Here is a 20,358-nt window from a genome sequence, read left to right as displayed (position 1 = left end):
GATGTGGATCAAGAACCTGTCCACTATGATGTTGAAAGACTGCCTGGCATTAATAAAACCAAAGAGATATACACCCTAAATGCCTGCCTGCCTTCACTCTCCCCCTCCCTCCTGTCCTTTCATCCCCTCCTCAGTCTGTCCATCCATTCACCCATCCATTCATCCATATGTAATTACATACCTCTCACAGCAGTGGTTCCCAAGGGGTGCTCCCCAGATCAGCAGTATCTAAACTGGAGGTGGGGCACAGGACTCTGTGCTTTTACCAAGGCCTCCGGGTGATGCTGATGCCATGTTCAAGCTTGAGAACCAGTGCCCTAAAGGAACTTTTGTACCTTGAAATTGGTGTAAGAACGCAAGTTACAAGTGAAGAGTCCCCTCCTCTACCCCACTCCCTTTTTCTATCAAATAGAAAAAAAGAGGAAGAAGTGAGAACAACTTTAATACCCAGTGAATATGGGAATGAGAAGCAAGGCGAGGCAGATACTTAGTTGCTGGTGGGTGTCATACAAAGAGGCTTACTGGGGGGGGGGTGTAAATTGGCACTACCTATGAAGACCTCCACAATTGTTTATCCTCTGACACAACCCATAAAAATGTACACTAAGATCATTATTAAGGATCGGTCAGTGGTACTGTTTCATTGACACATACAGCTAGACCGAGTCCTGCAACCTGGAAGTGTCCCGGGAGCAGGGTCTATCCATCGGGACCTGCCATCATGGTGATGGCCACACGCTTCATCATCAGAAAGGGGACCGTGCTCTACTTATTTCACCCAGGATTCTGCAAATTACGATTCATTTGGTTCACAAGTCCTTTCTAAAAACACATTTTCTTCTGGTAGGAGGATTGTGCTTACCATCATTCACATTATTGGGGATTATGTTTATTAGATTAATTTCCCATTTACTATCGGGAAGGTAGTGTTTGTAGGAATAGGAGGATGTAAACATTAGGGGGATGCAGGATAATTCTAGAACCTCAGGTAATTCTGAGAGGGACACCGGTTGAAGAAAATTGAAGCTTAATCTGTAGAAGATACCCACACATTTACACACACACACGTATTACCTGCATACACAAGAACATGTGTCAATGTGTGATGTCTATATGTGCACATAAATTTTTAACAGACAAAACATCACGAACCTTCAATTTTCCACTTGTAAATTAGATGTTATAGAACAACTTGCTCGAAAAAAGCCCTGCCTAATCGAAACAAAATGACCTTTTGTTTTTTGGTATTAACCAACAAATGGTTATGTTTTGATCTGAACCTAAGTATCTGAGAAATGAGCTCTTCCTGCTACCAACTCATCCAAAGGAAGACTTAAGAGAATCTGCCCGAAATCTTGGGTAACTTAAGACTCCTACCTCTTGCAGTATTTTTGGTTTAACGTTCAACAGAGGTCCTCAAGGCTGAAGGAGCAGCTAACTCACCTGGAGGCCTGGTTCCACACAGACTGCTGGCTCTGCTCACAGAGATTCTGGCTCAGCAGGTCTGGAGTGTGGCTGGAGAACCCACGTTTCTAGCAAGTTCCTACGCGATGGTGATGCTGAAACTTCTGGATACCCCTCAACAGTCAGAAAAGCTCTCCTTGATCCCTTCTGCCCCTCACATCAAGATACTTGCATTCCACAGTCGAACGCTGATGTTAATAACTTTCTTTCACGTGTGCAGTATTTCAGCTTTTTCTTTATTACAAACTGATGGGTGTAAACAGATACACTGGGAGAAATTACCCTGCCAGGCCAGATGACCAGCAGACTGGAAAAGGAGGGACGCTTTGCCCAAAGCCGACAACAGACACACACACAACTCAACATGCCCTTGGTGAAGAATAGGGAAAGCAGGTCATCTGACGTAGACAAACTCATTCCTGACTTTTCTCACCGCAGTCCTTGCTGTTAGGCAGCAGAGTCTGATGGCATTTCACCAATGTTATGACACCTGCCACACCGGTGAAGGTGATGCTTCTAGAAACGTGGAGCTTTGTGAGCTTTAGAGAGTGGATGCTATGTTCCCTGCTGAATCCCACACTGGTCAGAGAAAGCAGGAGGGTTATTTTGGCTCTGGCATGCTTCTGGAGCTGCTGATGGTGTTCTTTTGTGCCTCCTCTCCCCCACACCCAATATAGCCATGACCTCTCCTTGCATTATTAATGAGTGCAAGAGAAGTCATTTATTAAAGCTACATTTTTTCAGTGTTCCATATGTTTCTCTCTGCCAGCCATGGCAGGCGTGTCATGGGAATGCAGAGAGGGGCAGTCCTCTCCCCTGTGACCATGAACCACCTGCCTCATGGCAGTATGCAGCTGTATCTATGGAAGCCATTAGGATCCTGGGACATTGACTCATTTGTCACTGCTAAATGCCTTCCCAGACCAAAGTGGGACCTACTTGATACATTCCTCATTCAGAAGCCAATTTGGTAAACACGTCCTGAATAGTTTACTGGTTATATGTCAGGACCTGGGGTGTCACATAGAACCAGACAAAGTCCCTGCATTCATGGGGCTGACATTTTCCTGGGGACTGGGGGGTTGGAGACAAGTTAACAGGTACGTGAAATTATGTTAAGTGCTAGGAAGGAAATAAACCGTATACAGAGAGATCATGGGTGGAGGTGGGGGAACCTCTTAGGTCAGGAAGGTCTTTGGGGAGAGGAATGTTCGAGCCGAGTCCTCAAGGATGAACTGGTGAACCATGTTACAGATGGAGGGGAACAACCAGTTGTAAGGTCTTACAGGGAAGGAATAAGGTGGGTTCTGGGGGCTACAATAAGCCTGCCAGGACCAGAGCAGACACACAATGGGCACACGGCAGGCAGCTTGCTGGAGAGGTAAGAAGAGGCCAGACCACACAGGCCCTTGCAGGCCACAGTTAAGGAGTTAGTTTTATCTTACGGGCAGAGCGGAGCCAGTGAGCAGGGAGTGGAATCTCAGTTCTGGGCACAGGGCTGGCTGGGCAAACGTGTTGGCAGAATGAATGAAAAGTAAATGTCTTGCAGCCCCTGTGGTCTCCAGCTGCACCTTCTCGATCCAAATCACAGTCATCTCGTCCAACAGCTCGTTCAGGGATTCCTGACCAGTACCCTTGTTTCCGGTCTTGCTCCTGATGCCCTACCAGCACATACAAAATCCATCGTGTTCAACCAATCCCATGCTGAGGGTAAAGGTGGTGACTAGACCTCCCAGGATTTCCAATGTAACTGAAGAGGATGATTTAACAGATGACACTGAGACGAGGAACAGAATATGCTCGCCTCATGGGAAGGCTCAGTGCAGGGATACGGAGGTGCACAGGACCTCACGGAGGTTCAGTGCAGGGATACAGCGGTGTGCTGGGGCTCATGGGAACACTTAGAAGGACATCTAAGCTGGGGTGGTGGCCAACTGGCCTCAGTTCTAAGAGGAAAGCAAGAGGACTCCTCTCTGGTCACCTAATGCTTTGTACAGCAAGAAGAGGTACGTAGAAAGAGGGGAGCGGGCCCTGGCCTAACCCTCGGCCTGTCCTTCCCATTGCTTCATCTACATTAAAGAGGTTTACGGTCCACTGTTAACTGATGGGAAAACAAGTACTAGTGACAGATAAATGCCCACCATGAAAAAACGTGACTTGCTCAGCCACAGGTAGGTGCCATGTCACTCGGGCAAGAAGAGACGGTTTTTGTTTTTGTTTTTTTTCCTCTTGCTTTGCCTATAACAAATCAGTTTGTGAAGCTGCTTCTAATAATAAAGCTCCGTGAACTGATAGGTTGTTGAAGCAAACACACTCTTACTTGCAGGAATGCTAAACCACGTTCAGCACTTCTATATGGAGGTCGAGTTCATGTTCATCCAATTAACCATCATTAACTCTGTCCACGCTCTATCATACCACAGCCTGGCTGACTCTCAAAACCAACAACTTCAGATGGCGTAAAAGGCACGGATTACTCCCATTGTTTTGTTGCTGCTCCTGAGAGGCAAAAGAACGTGAACTTTCTTAAATGATCCATTCTTAAAAGTGCCTGGGAAGGTGATGGGAACTCTGCTCTCGCTTGTGTCCACCACCTTCCCCTGGCATGAGGGACCAGAGGCCCTGTCTCAAGCCTTCTCATTTGTAAGAGAACAGACCCAAGCATCCCCAGGCTGAGAGAGGTGCCAAGCAGCACATGGCCAGCCCTGAGTGAGAACGCCGGGTCTCCGTGTGAGCTCCGCAAAGGTGAGCATGATTTTTAAAAACTAAGCTAAGCGTTCCGTATAATACAGGTCATCTCTTCACTGGTTTGGATAAATATGATTTCTATAAGAGAAGAATTCAGACCTCGGAATCACAGCACAGACATTGCGGCCACCCCCATTTGTGTCTCCTTCGTGTCTCAGTTTATCTTGGAAACGGGGATGGTAATATCCCCAACCCCTTGGTGCTGCTGTGAGGATTTGATGGAGAAATGCACAGTCAGCACTTGGCAAAGTGCTGGTACATAGTAAGTGCTCAGCAAATAATCCTGTGGTTGCTGCAATGAACGTCGCCGCAATTTTATCAGTATGTTTCCCTTGCCATCTTGAAAATGTCCATGGAGACTTCAGTGAATGTATTAGTTATTACAATTTCTACTTTGAAGCCTAAGTCCCAAACAGAATTAATTCCTTACTGCCCAATCGAGTGAGCAAAGATCACTATTCTGCAGAGTCTCTGGCTGACCTGAGACCTTAGAAGAGGTGGAGGGAATGGGCATGATAACCCCTTCTGCTCCCCCTGGCCTCTATCTGAAAGCCCTCATCAAAACATCTCTCCATACCCGCCTTCCCTGTGTCCTGAAAGGACACAGCTGTGGGGAGGACTCATGCCTGGCCAGTGATGAGGTCCCTGGCACCAAGCCAACGGATCCACAGATGTCTCCATCCCGTGACACTGCTCGCACACCCTTTGCCCATAACCAGGTGCCCAGTGTTAGCCAGGTTCTGGCCACAGCTCTAGAGCTCCCAGGCTCCCTAGCCCATCACCCCCCCGAACATGAGATATTCTAGGCAGTTAATCTATCCAAGTAGAAGAATGCCCCCCTTGATAGCCTGAAAGCATCTTCCTTTCCTGTTTCTCTCCTTTTCTTGGAAGCAGGCATGCTTCTGAGTGGTCCGAGATGGGGTACTTTTCCAGAGCAGGAAACAACTGCTAACTGAAACTTTAAAATGTCCCATGGGCACGGGCCCTGTCTTGATGCTCCCTGGTACTCTACAGTGACCGGGAAAGCACAAAGACTGCTATACCTCAACAGAAAGGGCAGGCAGGACACTTGTCTTGTACTGTCCTCAGAAGTACTGCAGACATCCCCTAGTATCTCGGCGTATCCCGTAACGCAGGGCATGCATCACTCATACGTGTGTGCTCTCTGCAGTGTCCTTTAACGACCAGGCAACTTCATGTGTTGCTGTTGTTTTTCTAATGTGATTAAAGGTACAATAAGGTATGTGTGCAACAAGAGGCAAAGCCATTGTTCTGCATCATTAAGCTCACAGCAGCCCCAAAAAGAAATTGTAGGCAGCTTGCCAAAGGCCCTAATGAAGAGCATCTCTTTGAATTATCTCTGGATGAGGAAAGGATCAAGTCTGAGCCCCAGAATATTTGATCCTCTTTGTGCTGCTGTTACGAGGGCTTACTGAAGCCAGACACACTGGACCTTCTGGAACTGTAATTTATGGAAACCTTAATTTCCCTGCTTTTAATAAGGCTTTGCATAATAAGAAGGGGAATGCAGTTATTAATTCCTGCAAGTGTTTTGTGAATTCCTTTATGCTATGGTTCAGGACTCGCAAAGAATAGGAGAAAGGGGATTTTACTTAGTTGGCACAAGGGTAATGGGTCCGAAAAGTAGTTTGAGTTTCCTGAAAATAAATCTGCATGGCTTCCTAAATTGCTGACAAAGTGTATTCCAGATGGAAGTCATTTATCAGCAATTTACTGCATGATGCGTTGGCCAGAAATATTTCCACATAAATTCACCTAGTAAAAACAAACAAACAGAATCCAGGCTCTTTCTTTTTGGGGGCCAGGGGGAAAGAGCCCAAATAATACAGGTGAATAAAGCACAAGTGAACGCAGATTTGCAGGACACAGGGCAGGGTAACCACATTGTGGAGGGGGCCAGTGTAATTAATACACCTACAGCAATGGATCCTAAATAATAGTTTTGTGCATGACAACCAAAAGAAAAAAAAAATACCCAGTAAGTTATTAAGACTCCATTTTTATGCCTTATATTATATACACAGTAGTGAAAGTCTTCACCATAACCACCCTGGTGATGCTTCTGCTGTTCTGCGTGGTTTGCTTCTGAACGTCTGACTCACTGAGAACAGGGGACTTCGTGCTCATCGCACATGATAACCTGGCAAAATGTGGATTACAACATCACCATATGATCACGCAGGGGATGGAGGGCAGATCTCCAGTGCCAAGGGCACTTTTGCCCAGGTTTCCAGTGTGCCCCCAGACTGCTTTCAAAGGACAGAAGAGTCCAGCGGAGTGCTGGGTGTGAGGTCTCAGGTCAGAAGTGTATGACCAACACTGATTTAAAATGCTTGGGTTTTGTAAGATATGTGCCCTCTGTATAAGGGGTGGTTGGGGGTGGGGGGCATGACCAAGCCCCCAAAGGTTTGACATTCTGTATGCTTCAGTGAAGACACACAGAGACAGAGACAGACACACACACACACACACACACACACCTTTTCTTTACCCAGGGTCATTCTATCATTAGATTGTCCACAGAAGCAGCCTTGTTTCGCTGTGTCTTTTTAATGCTAAGCGCCCTCTGGTGGCCTGTGCAAAAATGGTGCCCAACTGCCGGCTACTCCAGTTCTTTTTTTAAACTGTCTGGCTCTTTAAAGAATATGTTAATATGCGACTCAGTGTGATAAATTAAGGAATAAGCACCCTTTTTTTTCTGACCATAAAGGCCTTATTCTAGCATTCTAATTTAAAAAAAAACCTTTTTAACAGGATTATAATTTTTAGATCAATGAAGAAAAATTGGAAAGATTTAGAATGACTGAAGGGGAAAATACTTAACTGCCAAGTCAAACCTCAAGGTTCAGGATAAAACTTGAATATCTAAAAATAAAACACTCCACACAAAGGTCAGGTAAGTTATCTGGGTTATCCCTTACATGTCCTATTTCATCTCCACTGAAATTTCACGTGACTAATGATACAGAAGTTTCGAGAAGTCACCTGCTGTGGATGGAGGCACCCAAGATCAAGCCACCTGCTCTTGAAGTTGTTAACATTTTCACAGAGCGACGTACAGAAATGGCAAGAGTGAAGCATAAATGTGAACCACATGTCCCAGGACAAGAAGTTGCTCAAAGAGTCAAGTCTGCAGTAAACGCCTGTGCTCTGCTGAAAGGCATGCCTTCTAACTATTTGTAAACAGAGACAAAACGGCACGGGCATTAATCATCATCCCCGTCTCCTCTCCAACTTGTTCAAAGGGTGACCACGCTTTGACCCTTCCCAAGACATTCGCTGACACTCCAGAGGGCAGTCACTTGTAAAGGAGCTTTGTGACAGGACTGCCGGAAAGACACTTTATGACTGTCAACATCTTTACATATTCAAATACAGGCACCTAAGGAAGTGCCCCTGGGAGGGAAATTACCCAAGAGATTTAACAGAGAATACAGAGAAAAGTCCACAAGGCGGTCTCAGTCAGAATACAAGTACGCACCCGAATCCCTAATTCCTTTCCCAGAAGTTACCGTCTGCCAGGTGAGTGCCTGCCCACGCCCCCGGAATAAAAGGCAAAGCGTTACCTGACAAACTTCATAGAGCAATTTGTACTGCTCCTCTTGCTTCTGCAGGCTGCACAAACTGCATCCCATGTTTAGAGGAACGTCAAAGGAAGGCTTCAGTACGCGCCAGCACCCGGGAAAAGCAGCGTCCTGCGCGCAGGCATGAAGGTATCCTCGGAGAGCCTCAGGTGCATCAGGCGGCTGCAACACTTCACATTGGCGTTGCTCTCCAAGGCTGAAAACAACTCTCTCCCCTTCCACGCTTCCCCTCCTTCCCTCACAGCGTGCACACACACACACACACACACACACACAGACACACGCATGCACGCACACACACACACATACACACACACCACTCCCTCCTCTGAGGGACTCTGGCAGCTGGATTGTGGTCCAATGCACACGCTATATAGACTGCTGCTCATGCATATTAATCAGCTCTCATTGACTATTCATAACAGACAATGATACAGAAGCTATAATTGCCAACTATGACAGTTGAAATTTCTCTAATTAACAAGCAAGTGCTCCAGTGGTAGGGAATAATAAAAGACACTAACAATTTTGTAAGCCATTTTCTGGCAGTTACAAATAAACATGACTGCATTTTTAGCAAGGTCTCTTAGGATAATCCCTAACGCATTTAAGCTAAGTAGAAATTCATCTTTAAATATATCATAAAATTTCTGATGATATAAAATGTATTTAATGCTGCAGATAATGATGGCATATAAACGAGTTTTGTGGAATGCACATGTTTTGAATAATATTCGTATAATATTTAGTGCTTTCCCAAGTTGCAGGAAAAATCTGCCACATATGAATAAAATATAAAAATTTAAATTGCAAGGTATATATGTGTGTATGCAAAGTAACCCGGGGGTTGTAAGGAGACAGGCTGCCCTAAAGGTGAGCAAGCAGATAATCACTGCTAAAGTGCATTTTCAGTTCCCAAAGCAGAAAGTTATTTGTTACAGGGCTGCCCAGCTCACTGGAAGGAAGAGAAGCAGCCAGCTTCGTGCCATCTCTTCAGCTATGCAGACGCTGACAGATTCCTCGGAGCTCATGCCACTGAGCTAACTGTCCCTGTCTACTACAGATCTGTGTCTGATATTCCGTGTCTGCCTAGACTTAACCCCCTTCTGCTCTGTGCTGTGTGTCTAGAAAGCAGGGAGTTGCGATTACACATGGAAGGTGAGGACCGGCCGCATTTAAGAACTGATTCCTCTACCTTGCCTCTTGTTTCCCTTCATCCAGCCTCTGACCCACTAAGTTGGATGGCTTTACAAACAACAACTTTCTTTTCTCAAATGACTACCCCACCACCCCCAATGAAATGCAGAGGTAATATTTTTTCAGCCCAAATCATTCACGATTAAAAATCTCACCACTGTTTCCAAACCCTCACCCCACCTCCATCTTATAAAGGTTGAACTGTCTCCCAGGAGGACTCCCACATCCTGTCAAGATGCATCACAGGGACTGAAGAATAATGCTCCCTTTCTCTGGGAGTCCAGACACACCTGGGATGTGAGTAAAACAGTAAATAAAATCCCACCTGGGCTGGTGGCCAGCAGATACATCTGGTCCCATTTCTCGGACCCAGAAGATGAGGCATGGCAACTTGTCACAGATGAGCTAATAGTCCCGGCTTTTGCTGGAGGGGGAGGAAGGGAACCTCCATCTCAGACCCACACCTGGTGTCACTATCGTGGCTAGAGCCGACAGCTGAGGCGTGCCACCAGGGAAAAGAAGCCACAGATGGCGCTGGGCAGCAGCAGTGACCTCTGACTTGCTCTGATGTTGAGAAGGGCCGTTTGGATCCATGAGCAAGTTACTGAGGGCTCGGTTTCCTGATCTCTAAAGAGCTAGGCAACAAAGTACCTTGCAGAGTTTTGTTGGAACGATGTAAGAAAACACAAGCTGTCAAGCCAAAACCAGAGGTCATGCTTGTCCACTGCCCTCACCCAGAGCCTTCCATCTGTAGTTCTGCTCTCTTCTAACCCAAGTGAGATCTCAATTCCTTCCACTTCCATTTACCGCCACTCCACCTGGATGATCCTAAGACCCGCCCCATGCACCTTCTGCTTCCTCTCTTGCCTACCCGCGGGGTACCCATTGTAAGGTTGCCAGGTCGGTCTTTATAAAGCAGAAACACGATCACTTTTTTTGCTTAAAAACGCTGCTACGACTTCTCGTCAAACCTGGATTAGAGTCACATCCTTCACAGGGCTTCCCATGCCCTGTAAACTCTGGTCTTTGTCCATCGGTTTCTATCATCTACTGGTGCTCACTTCACTCCCAGCAAGCCACGTCCTTCCTCAGGGCTCCCTCCGCCAGAATGCCCCTCCCTTCTTCTTCCTACCCAACGCAGCACCCCCATCTCGGCTCAAATGAAGCCTCATTAGGAAAGCCTTTGTTGGGGTACCTGGCATGAATTTATTTCTCAATCCTCCAAATTACTGTTCTATCACCCCATTCACTTCCTCAATCTTCCTGTTCATTCAGGCTGTTTGTTGCTGTGTCCTTGGATAAGAACGTCGGCCTCGTGAGGGCAGGGAACTGTGTCTGCATCTCTCCGGGGCTCAGCCCTGTGCAGGCACTGGGACAACACCTGTCCTTTGGTTGAAAGAACACATGAAGATGGATGCCTCACAAACCCATGCCCTGTAGGGTGAACCGGAAGTACCCTATACAGAGGTCAAGAGGGAGCTTGGTTTTCCTCCCCCAAAGCTGTGGAGCATTAGGTCATTTTGTGGTAAGCTGTTGTGTGTCACAGTAGCTTATACCCACCTTTTTTCCTGCACGTCCACAGAAAAATAGACAAATGGGCTCCAGCTCAATGGATAAGGAACTGACGCAAACCCTTTTAGTCTTTGTTACAAAACTTTCCAACCTTGTTCAGAAGCGAATTTTATCACATATTGCCCTGTGCTTCAGAAATGTTTCTCAAACTTCTGGGTCTTAGGAAGCCTTCACACTCTTAAAAATTATTGAGAACATCGAAGGGCTGCTGTTTATTTGGGTTACACCTACCGATGTTCACAATGTTAGAAACGATCAGAAATAAAAAAATGCCGATTCCTTCATTTAAAATAGCACTAAGAAACCCATTACATATTAACATAACTAACATTTTTATGAAAAAATTACTGTATTTTCCAAAACCAAAAGAATTTTGCGGGAAGAATGGCATTGTTTTACATTTTCACAAAGCCCTCTATGTCTAACTTAATTGAAGACAGCTGGTCTTTCGTTTCTGCATTCAGTCATTTCTGCTGTGTGATGGCTTCTAGAAAACTCTACTGGACTGTACATGCAGGAAAGAATGAGAGCAAAAGAAAAAAAAATAACATCTTGATGTTTATCAAACTCTTGATGTTTATGAACATAGCTTTGACCCCATAGACCCCCTGAAATAGTTCCTAGGTGACAGTATTGAGAATTGCCACTCTAGAAAGACACATCTGTGAGCTAGGAGTCCAAGACTCTCACACTTGGTGGCACCTGGGTGGCTCAGGCAGCTAAGCCCCCGACTTCGGCTCAGGTCCTGATCTCACAGTTTATGAGTTCAAGCCCCACATCTGGCTCTCTGCTGTCAGCGCAGAGCCTGCTTCAGATCCTCTGCCCACTGACGCCCCCCCCTGACCCCTACCCCCGCTCCCAAAAATAAATAAACATTAAAAAAAAGAGCATCATGCTTGGGGGCGGGCAGAAGAGTGGAAGGGATACTAATCCAAAGGCAACTCATGGTTGGTTTTCCACTCTTACGATCAATTACATAGTATTTGGATTCAAGAATGAAAAACACTTGTACCCATTATGCCTAAAACAGGACTTACCAAAGCGATTATTTGCCGTAGCTATACCCCTTCCTTTGTACAACCATCTAGAATAGTTTCATTTGCAACATGTTGCTTTCACGGAGTAAGAAACACAACTGTGTAAAAGGAGGTTCACCGGTACTGTGATACGAACCAAGGCATTTCATATCGCGGATCCAAGAGGCACAGATCTTAGCGACAGGAAGTTCTTTACAACAGACCTGTTTCTGAGAGAACGGCTGTCCCAGTAAAAATGAAAAACTAGTTGGCGACACAGAGACGCACATTGTTTGGCGAAGATGCTGAATGTCCTTTTCAAGTCGGTAATCCCATCATCGGAAAGCGCCTCACAGGCTCACCCGCGCATGTGGGCCCTCAGACAGCCGCCTCCTCCTGCCTTCACAGGGATGAAAAATACAGTGCAAAGTAGGGTCACCGAGGACCAAGGAGACACAGACAGAAGAGGCACATACTAAGGGCCGAGGGTGCCCAGGGAATAGCTTGTATAATCATTCTCTGAACTTCCTAAAGTCATCAGGGATGCCGTGAGAGTCAGCAGATGGATGCGAGAACTTACGTTCACCTGACTGTGGAAACAACTATCTCATTCAAGCACATTCCTCCAGCACACAGACTGCGGTGCCTGTATGTCCGATACCTGTCATTTGACCTTCCTGGTTTTTCCTGATGGATGATGAACACAGGTGTCCTCAAACCAGAGTTTCAGTCGGAGGAAATATTCTTCTGGGAAGAGCAATGACAAAAACCAAGTGGGAAGATGGACCCAAGTTCATCAAGTTCTCAAGGGAGAAGCGGAGTCTCTTTGGGGGTCCGCACCAGGGGGCTGTGGAGCCGATGTCACGTCCCTCGACTCTCTCAGAGACCCGCCGGGTGGCTCTGCCTTGCCTTAAGCTCTTTTCAGCTTTCTTCTGGATCGTGACGATTCATTAACTTGGTTTCTTCCTGCTTTGAATCTCACTCTTTCAATTCCTACTGTACAATGCAGCTACACACACACACACACACACACACACACAGCTGATAAACCACCTCACTCAAAGCACAGACCAAGCTCCCAAGCACGCGGATCTCACCCATTCTGCTCTGCCCGGCCTCCCCTGTCTGTCTAGCAGCACTTCCTGCATTAGTGTCCTTCACGCCTCATGTTTGTGCACATGGTGGGCCCTCGGCTTGCACCACCAGTTCCAGAGCCTTCGGTGTGCCCCTTAAATCTGCCCCCCTCTACCCCTGCAACGGAGGCCCTTAGCACTTTTGCGGCTTCCTTTGGGCACGCTTCACACTGTGTGGTCCTTCTGTGTTTACATCTCTCTTCCTCACTGGGGAAGACCAGACCTAATTCAGCTATGGATGCCCACCCCTCCCCTCCCCCCAACCCCAGGGGCTCAATACGTATCTCATGAATTAATTCAGCATCTGATATTCACTAAGTACCCCCTCAGGTATGAGGCACCTCCCTGAGTTCTGAGAACACAGGAGTGACCAAAATGGGCACAGAATCCAACTCTCACAAGAAGGTCAAGGCCATAAACCTCGGCCTTTTATGCCTGCTATGGTCTGGATGTTGTGTCGCCCGCCAATTAATGTTGAAATCCTCATGTCCAGGGTGATGGCATTAGAAGCTGGGGTCCTCGGGAAGTACTTAGTTGATGAGGTAAGGGAGAGCTCATGAACAGGGTTAATATTCTTGTAAAAGAGACCCCACAGAGCTCCCAGTCCTTTCTGCAGGGGGATGATACAACGGCATCTGTGACTTAGAAGGAAGCCCTCAGCCAGACGGGCTGCCCTCTGATCTTGAACTTCCAGCCTCCAGAGCTGTGAGCAATACATTTCGGCTGTTCATAAGCCACAGGATCGACGCTGTTCTGTTAAGCAGCCCAAATGGACTGAGATTCTACCTTTTGTGGGATCAAAGTTGTTCCTATGAGCCTGGTAAACCGAGTCATGGCCAGAGATTCAAATCCACCATGGGCTGAGGAAACAGTTTTGTGTCTTTTCGTTAACCTTCCCCTTTGCTGGGGTGGTGTTTCAGTAGCCTGTCTGAACCACGTTTAGTGCTTGAACGAGGAGTAAGAGCCGCGAGAAAGCCAAGTGTGGATGAGAATCCCATCACCAGCGCGAAGAAAAAAAGCCGCTGCAAAGAGGTTAGAACACACAAACGCATGAATGTCACAGGAGCTGAAACCACACAGAACAGCAGCTCTAAGTGCAATTTTGTTTCTGAAAAGGTCTCTAAGCTCAGAACATCTGCGCAGGACCTCAGCTCCTATTTTTATAAACCAGAGCACGTCCTCCCTTTGGAGTGAGGTGATGCTGTCCGGAGGGCACCTGCTGGGCTCCGGGGACCTGAGGAACACCCTGGCTGCCGGCCACCAAGAGCTCTGCCATTTTCCCTTGAGGCAGTCGGGAGCCAAGGCGCACACGAGGCCTTGGGAGGGGCCGATGAGGCCAGGGCGAGGGCCACCTGCTGCACCCACCCACAGCCACCGTTCAAACACCACGCGGGCGGACGAGCCCCGGCCACCGGGAGCTGCTTCCTGAACCCCAAAACATGCCACTGGACAAGCCACCAGAGCAACAGGGATTCGTCACGGGGAGGCTGGGACACGCGTATTTTTGTGGAAGGTAGCCAGGGGAAAAGAGCTCCAACAGGCCTCAACTTCGACAGAAAATTCAAGTTTCCTGGCGGGCGTGAAGCCTTGGGGACACCCCAGTGGATGCTTTTGTTCCTTGAAGGCCCCGCGGCACGCTGTGTCCCTGCTGGTGCTTGCTACCGGAAGTGAGTGCGTGCCTCCATTTCCCCAGCTAGAGCTGAGATTCCTGGAGGGTGGACTCCTGACTGAGTCATCTCTATGACCCCTGAAATGCCTAGAACAATATCCAAACCCTCTCCAGACTGAGTTCCTCACACAAAAGAGGGAGCACACCCTTGGCCGTGGCTCAGGGAGTCCGGTGAGGAAGGAAGGGTAACGGGTCAACCTAGTCCAGCCCAGAAGAACAACTTGCGGGGTATAGGAAGGACATTCACAACCTCCTGGGACCTTGGGTTTCCCCATCCTGCAGGGTGGCACCCACCCCCCAAACCAGGACGATGGAGGCCTCCCTCCACACACTTATTCTACAAAGCCTGTAAAACTTCTGTGAACACAGCCTGAGGGTGTACCATAAGCCAAAAGGGAAGTGACAAACCTGGGGAGCCCAAACCCTTCCAGAATGTTCTAGAGCAGGGGGTGGGGAACTTCTACCACAAAGGGCCAGAGAGTAAGTATTTTACATTTTGTGGGCCAAGAGAGGAAATCGAGGACACTACGTAGGAACCATTTTACAGTGTAGAAAACACTCTTCATTGGCAGGCCGTGTGTACACAGGCTGAGGGTTGGATTTGGCCTCTGAACAAAAATTTGCCCACCAGACTGTCACAGTCTGAGCAAAGAGCTCATTTTGTCTGTGTAACACGATGAGGCACTGCTCCCTCCTCTCCCCATGTCATGAGGAGAAAACTGAGGGGCAGGCAGGCAAGGTGACTGACCCACGCACACATGGCAGGTAAGGGCAGAGACGAGACCCAGATTCAGACTGGGTAACCCCCAAGCCCGCGAGCCGCTGCACATCCCTTTGTTTCACACAACCTACTGTGTTCGTTACGAACACTGGTGCAGGCAAAGAGGCTCTAAAGGCCAGCTCCCTGGCGGGAAAAGTAGGAGGAGCTGCAGAAAAAACTCTAAGTCACACAACGTATTCACACTGATGCTGACCGACACCCAAAATCTGTAAGTAACTGGCCTGCCTTTTGCTGCAATGGCGATGTGTCTCTGTCTCGTGCTGGGTATTAGTTTCCTTTTTGATGTTTACAACCACCAGCAGCCTGACCCCAGGTGTCCCTCCTGAGGCCAGGGCCTGGGAAACGTGTCAGGTCCTCCCGGAACCTCTTTGCTCTCACACAAGTGACAGACTCCTCAAAAGCTACATTCTGAACACCATGAGGCGTGAAGAATTTTGTAGCTCTGTGACCAAGCTCCCGGCGACCCTGGGGGATGTCTCAGGCCTGCTGCGAACCACGCAAGTCTGTTCCAACCAATGGATGTGGGATTCCTGACAGCAGGAAAGAGGATTCCAGGCCTGGAGTATAGGCAGGAGATGGAAGAGAAGGAGACGTGACAGAGACAGGTGTGTGAACACAGGGAAGACGACTGGAGAGGATGTCAGGACAGGATCTGGGGGAATTAAGTTGGGGACATGCACATCCTTCAAAGTCCTGATGGGGTAAGCCAGGCTCAGCTTTGTGGAGACTGAACGCAGGTGACCAAGAAGAGACAGCAAGCGACAGGACCACACCGCCAGGATGAAGGACACTGGGCAAGAGGGAGGAGGGAGAGATTTGGAACTCACATGGCAAGAGCACCAACTGCGTTGCTGTGGATTGAGAGAAATGACTAGAATAACAGGCTGGGAAAGAAGTACATAAAGGGACAACTGAAGGGGACCAAACCTTGGAGGGAAAGAGGAGGAGACGGGACTTCACCTCAGTATGTTACAGGTCACAGACTGTAGGCTGGACCCATGCAACATCTTCAACGTTTTGGGTGAGGTGCTAAGCAAAAAACAAAATCCTGAAGTTTCACCTAAAACGTGTAGTTTCTTTGTCAACTTTAGATAACCCCCCCAAATCCGATACACGGGTGGCAAACGTGTGTCCCCTTGAGATGGGGGGGTGCTCTGTGGTCCCCACTTCCCTCGTGGGCCTCCTCACTGGCCGGTTTAAGTGGCCGTGGCAATACAGTAAGATAGAAAGCATAAGCAGGTGGGCGTGAGACCGCGGGTGGAGACTGCAGGCTGGGCTCCTCCGCCCGCAGGGAGGAGGCAGCGCGCCCCGACGCGGGTGTGCTGGTGTCGTGAGCTCACCCGGGAGGGGGTGTGGGAACCAGGCTGCTCCCAGCTCACCAGCTCTGGCCGGGCTGCTACGAGGAAAGCAGCGGCCAGACTCCGTGCTACAGGTGGAAATAAAAGCCTCGCTTCATACCTACCACCAGTGATTCACACCTTCGTACTAATTGCCTGCTCTGAGCCAGACACTGTGTAGGGATGAACGAGAGACATAAAACCCCCGCCCTCACAGAAGAGCCACCCTGCGCCTGACCTGTGGCTACCCCGGGACTATCGCAGCTCTAAGTTCAAGGATGGCGCCCAGGTGGCAAACATCGACAATCCCAGTAGGTCGACCTTGGCCTGGGTAACTTTCCTTGCCTCCCCTTCCCACTGGGGGATGGCAGGTCAGAGGGAGGAATCTTCCCATTTCTATGCTGGTCCATTCCAAATTTCCAGCCATGGGGGATCACCATTTTTTTTTTAAATTTTTTTTTTTAACGTTTATTTATTTTTGAGACAGAGAGACAGAGCATGAACGGGGGAGGGTCAGAGAGAGGGAGACACAGAATCTGAAACAGGCTCCAGGCTCTGAGCCATCAGCCCAGAGCCCAACGCGGGGGCTCGAACTCACGGACCGCGAGATCATGACCTGAGTTGAAGTCGGCTGCTTAACCAACTGAGCCACCCAGGCGCCCCGGGATCACCATTTTTGATAGATGGCCCCAACACAATGTACTTCGTATTTTTCTTTAAAACTACTCCCTTGTTGGGGCACCTGGGTGGCTCAGTTGGTTAAGCATGTGACTTCGGCTCAGGTCATGATCTTGCGGTTTTTGAGTTCGAGCCCCATGTCGGGCTCTGTGCTAACAGCTCAGAGCCGGGAGCCTGCTTTGGATTCTGTGTCTCTGTCTCTCTCTGCCCCTTCCCCATGTGTGCGCACGCGCGCTCTATCAAAAGTAAATAAAATGTAAAAAAAAAAAAAAAATTTTAAAGCTACTCCCTTGGTTTTATTTAAATAAAGTATTTTTGAAAACAAATTGATATCTATGGTACACGGGAAACCATTTTCATCTACCGTGTATAAAAATTACCACAAAAATAATCAAGAATTTAAAAACAGAAAAGGGGCTCATTCCCATACCACACAAGATCTTCTATCCTGCCATGTTTAACATGTTTTTGGAATGAACATCCACTTGGCACTGAATTTTAGCCACACCATGACGTTTCCCATGCCTGTTTTGCCAGTCTTCTCTGTCTCCCACTGTCCCTCCTATGCTTGGGTCTGTTTTATGACGACACCCCCAATTCTTCCAACCCTACTGTCCTTTTATTGAGCCTGTTAGCTCTACCTAGAACACCCTCTGCACACTCTGCTTCCTCAAGTTTGAATTCCGAGCTTTTAAATCCCATTCACGTTAAAGCCAACCCCAATTTCACCCAACAGAATTCACCTAGGTGAATTCGCCTAGAATTCTAGACCCTAGGTGCTGGGCTACAGCTTTGCTGCAATCTGCTGTTTGCTAGTTTCTTGGGGGCACGTCTTTCTGTCTTCCTAACCATTTGAACAAACAAACGTCATGCTAAGTGTTCACAATGGAATGGTGACTCCAACCAGCTTCTTCCTTCTAAGGGGAAAGCTGCAAGTTCCCAAAGACAGAAACCCCACAGTGTTTTATGACTAATAAATAGCTTCATTACAGTGATTCATCAATAAGCAGGTATTTACCAAGCATCTGAACTGCACATTGTACCCACTGAGGGAACAGAGAAAAACTGTGAAACCTTGTCTTTATATTCAAAGACCTGACACCCTCCTCTGGAAGACAGGGCTGAACTATTAAGGGGGAAGGGAAACTCTGTGCCGCGGAGAGCCAAGGTTGAGGAGAACAAGACCATTGCTCCTAATGGCCCCCATGAGATAATTATAACAAAGCTCCTCGGGGCCATGCTGCTGGCTCTGCTGTAATTAAGACAGCCTCTGCGGAGGAGGCAGGGTCTGAGCTGGTAGTGCAAGATGGAGGTAATCTGGATGAGGGAAATAACCCGGGTGGTGCGATGTGTGCGGAACAGCACAGGAGAGAGCCTGCCAGGTGGAGACGATGCAGGATGTATGGGCCATGGTGGGAAGTCCAGGGGAATGATGGCCTTGAGGACACATAAAAGGTGGGACAGAAGCCCCGTGTGAGGAAGCGGTCTGGGACTGGTGTATATGCTGGCGGGAAGGGGGGGAAAGTATAAAATGGCCAGAGGGTGACACAGGGTAGAGGCAGGGACGGTGAGAAAGGGCCCAGACCCGAATTCCGAACTGGGTGTCCTAATGGGCAAACTATTTAGTACTTTTCTTGGTGGACGCCAGGTTGAACTACCGCCAAAAGCGGGTCAGGGAAATGCAGCTTCTGCGTTTGAACGTGGGCCAGCCTCTAGGACTTAGGACCAACCCCTGCCGTAGACTGTTTTTTCCCAACAGCTCGCAACTGAGCCAGAGGCTCCTGCGCTGTTCATGTCTGAAGGAATTTGCGGTACAGGAAAGGCGCGAGCTGGATGGAGGGCTTGGGCGCTAACGGGGAGCTAATTCTTTATTTTAAAATCACTCAAAAGATAAACAAGTAGTTGAGAAGAAGAGACTTATTTGACGGGGGGAAAAAAAGCCACCGTGGCAAAGTGAGGCTTCATAAGTCACTTGTACCACTAAGGTTCATGTGGTATCAAGTCTGACGCTACTTGTCAAGCTTCTATCCTGGATTTACTTTTGATATAAAACAGCACTTCAGAGAATAAGTAGGCAAACAATATTATGACCAATGGCTTGTTTTAAGAGAAAAATGCTCTCACAAATGGCAGTACTAATTTTTTAACATTCTCTGGGAAAATACAGCAACTTGACATGCCTGAGAACTGGGTAAAAACTATTGACATTGTACTTAATCTTTAAAACTGATATATGTGTGTCCAAAAGCTAATAAAGTTCCCTCTAGTATAAATGGGGGGGTGGGGAGTAAAACACTAGATCACAGGCCACACTCCTATGCTTTTGATTCCGGTCTTATGGGCAGAGCCCAAGGGCAGAGAAAATTGAAGTGATTTAAAATAGCCTCTGATAGGATATATCTGATATTAGTGGGCTTGCTGAAGCGAAACCGTAATATCGGAGACATACAAAGGTGTAGAGCCCGTTAATGTGCGTCCGAATGTTTGGATGCCTGGGACCGCCACATCTTTCAGGTGACCCATCCACGGGTGGGCAGAGCTATGCAGGATAGTATGAATGAGAAAGCCAGGAAGTGGGTGCTCCAAAACCACATTTTATTTTATGGGATGAACGAAGGAGCACTAAGGGCACCTTCTTTCCCTTTACACCTTCCCCCTGGATAGGAGTCCCCGCCAATACACCGAGTTCTGCCCATCTCCTTTCTGGGTCCCCCTGACATGACCTACCTTGGGGCAAGGCAATTCACCGCTGGAAAAGAAATAAATACACAGTAATGTAGACGGAGGGTGTTTGTCAAAGCTTTGCTTGACCAAGCCGTCCCACAGTCCCACTTGCCCAGCACACACGCTAACCTATTAATTGTACTGAACATGAGACTGTTAGTTCTCTGCCCCTTGGGAGTGTACAGACCAGTAAAATTATAAAGGGGAAAAGCATCTAAGAGAGTAGCCAAATGTATGTACAACCTTGTAAGGACTTTTAAAATAACCTGTTAGGGGGCACCTGGGTGGTGCAACTGATTAAGCGGCTGACTTCAGCTCAGGTCACGATCTCACAGTTTCTGAGTTCGAGCCCCACATCGGGCTCTGTGCTGACAGCTCAGAGCCTGGAGCCTGCTTCCGATTCTGTGTCTCCCTCTCTCTCTGCCCCTCCCCTG

At 48.0% G+C, this 20,358-nt stretch overlaps 1 protein-coding gene across 4 annotated transcripts in view; it reads right to left on the bottom strand.

The window, feature by feature from the left end:
- Window positions 1-20,358, bottom strand: part of PDZRN3 (PDZ domain containing ring finger 3) — a 240,068-nt gene that overhangs the window by 41,205 nt on the left and 178,505 nt on the right. Inside the window, exon 1 of one of the 4 annotated variants that reach the window (XM_058726211.1) lies at window positions 7,800-8,028. The exons of the other annotated variants lie outside the window; for them this stretch is intronic. Coding sequence (XP_058582194.1) covers window positions 7,800-7,868 — 69 coding nt within the window. The 5' untranslated portion in view covers window positions 7,869-8,028. Of the gene's footprint in view, window positions 1-7,799; window positions 8,029-20,358 lie in introns of those variants that run through there. 4 annotated transcript variants of the gene reach the window in all.

This window comes from Neofelis nebulosa, chromosome 4 (genome assembly GCF_028018385.1).
Source record: "Neofelis nebulosa isolate mNeoNeb1 chromosome 4, mNeoNeb1.pri, whole genome shotgun sequence".
In the NCBI taxonomy this organism is placed as follows: Eukaryota; Metazoa; Chordata; class Mammalia; order Carnivora; family Felidae; genus Neofelis; species Neofelis nebulosa.
The sequence above is the reverse complement of the archived record's forward strand: the minus strand, read 5'-3'. Positions and strand labels throughout refer to the sequence as shown.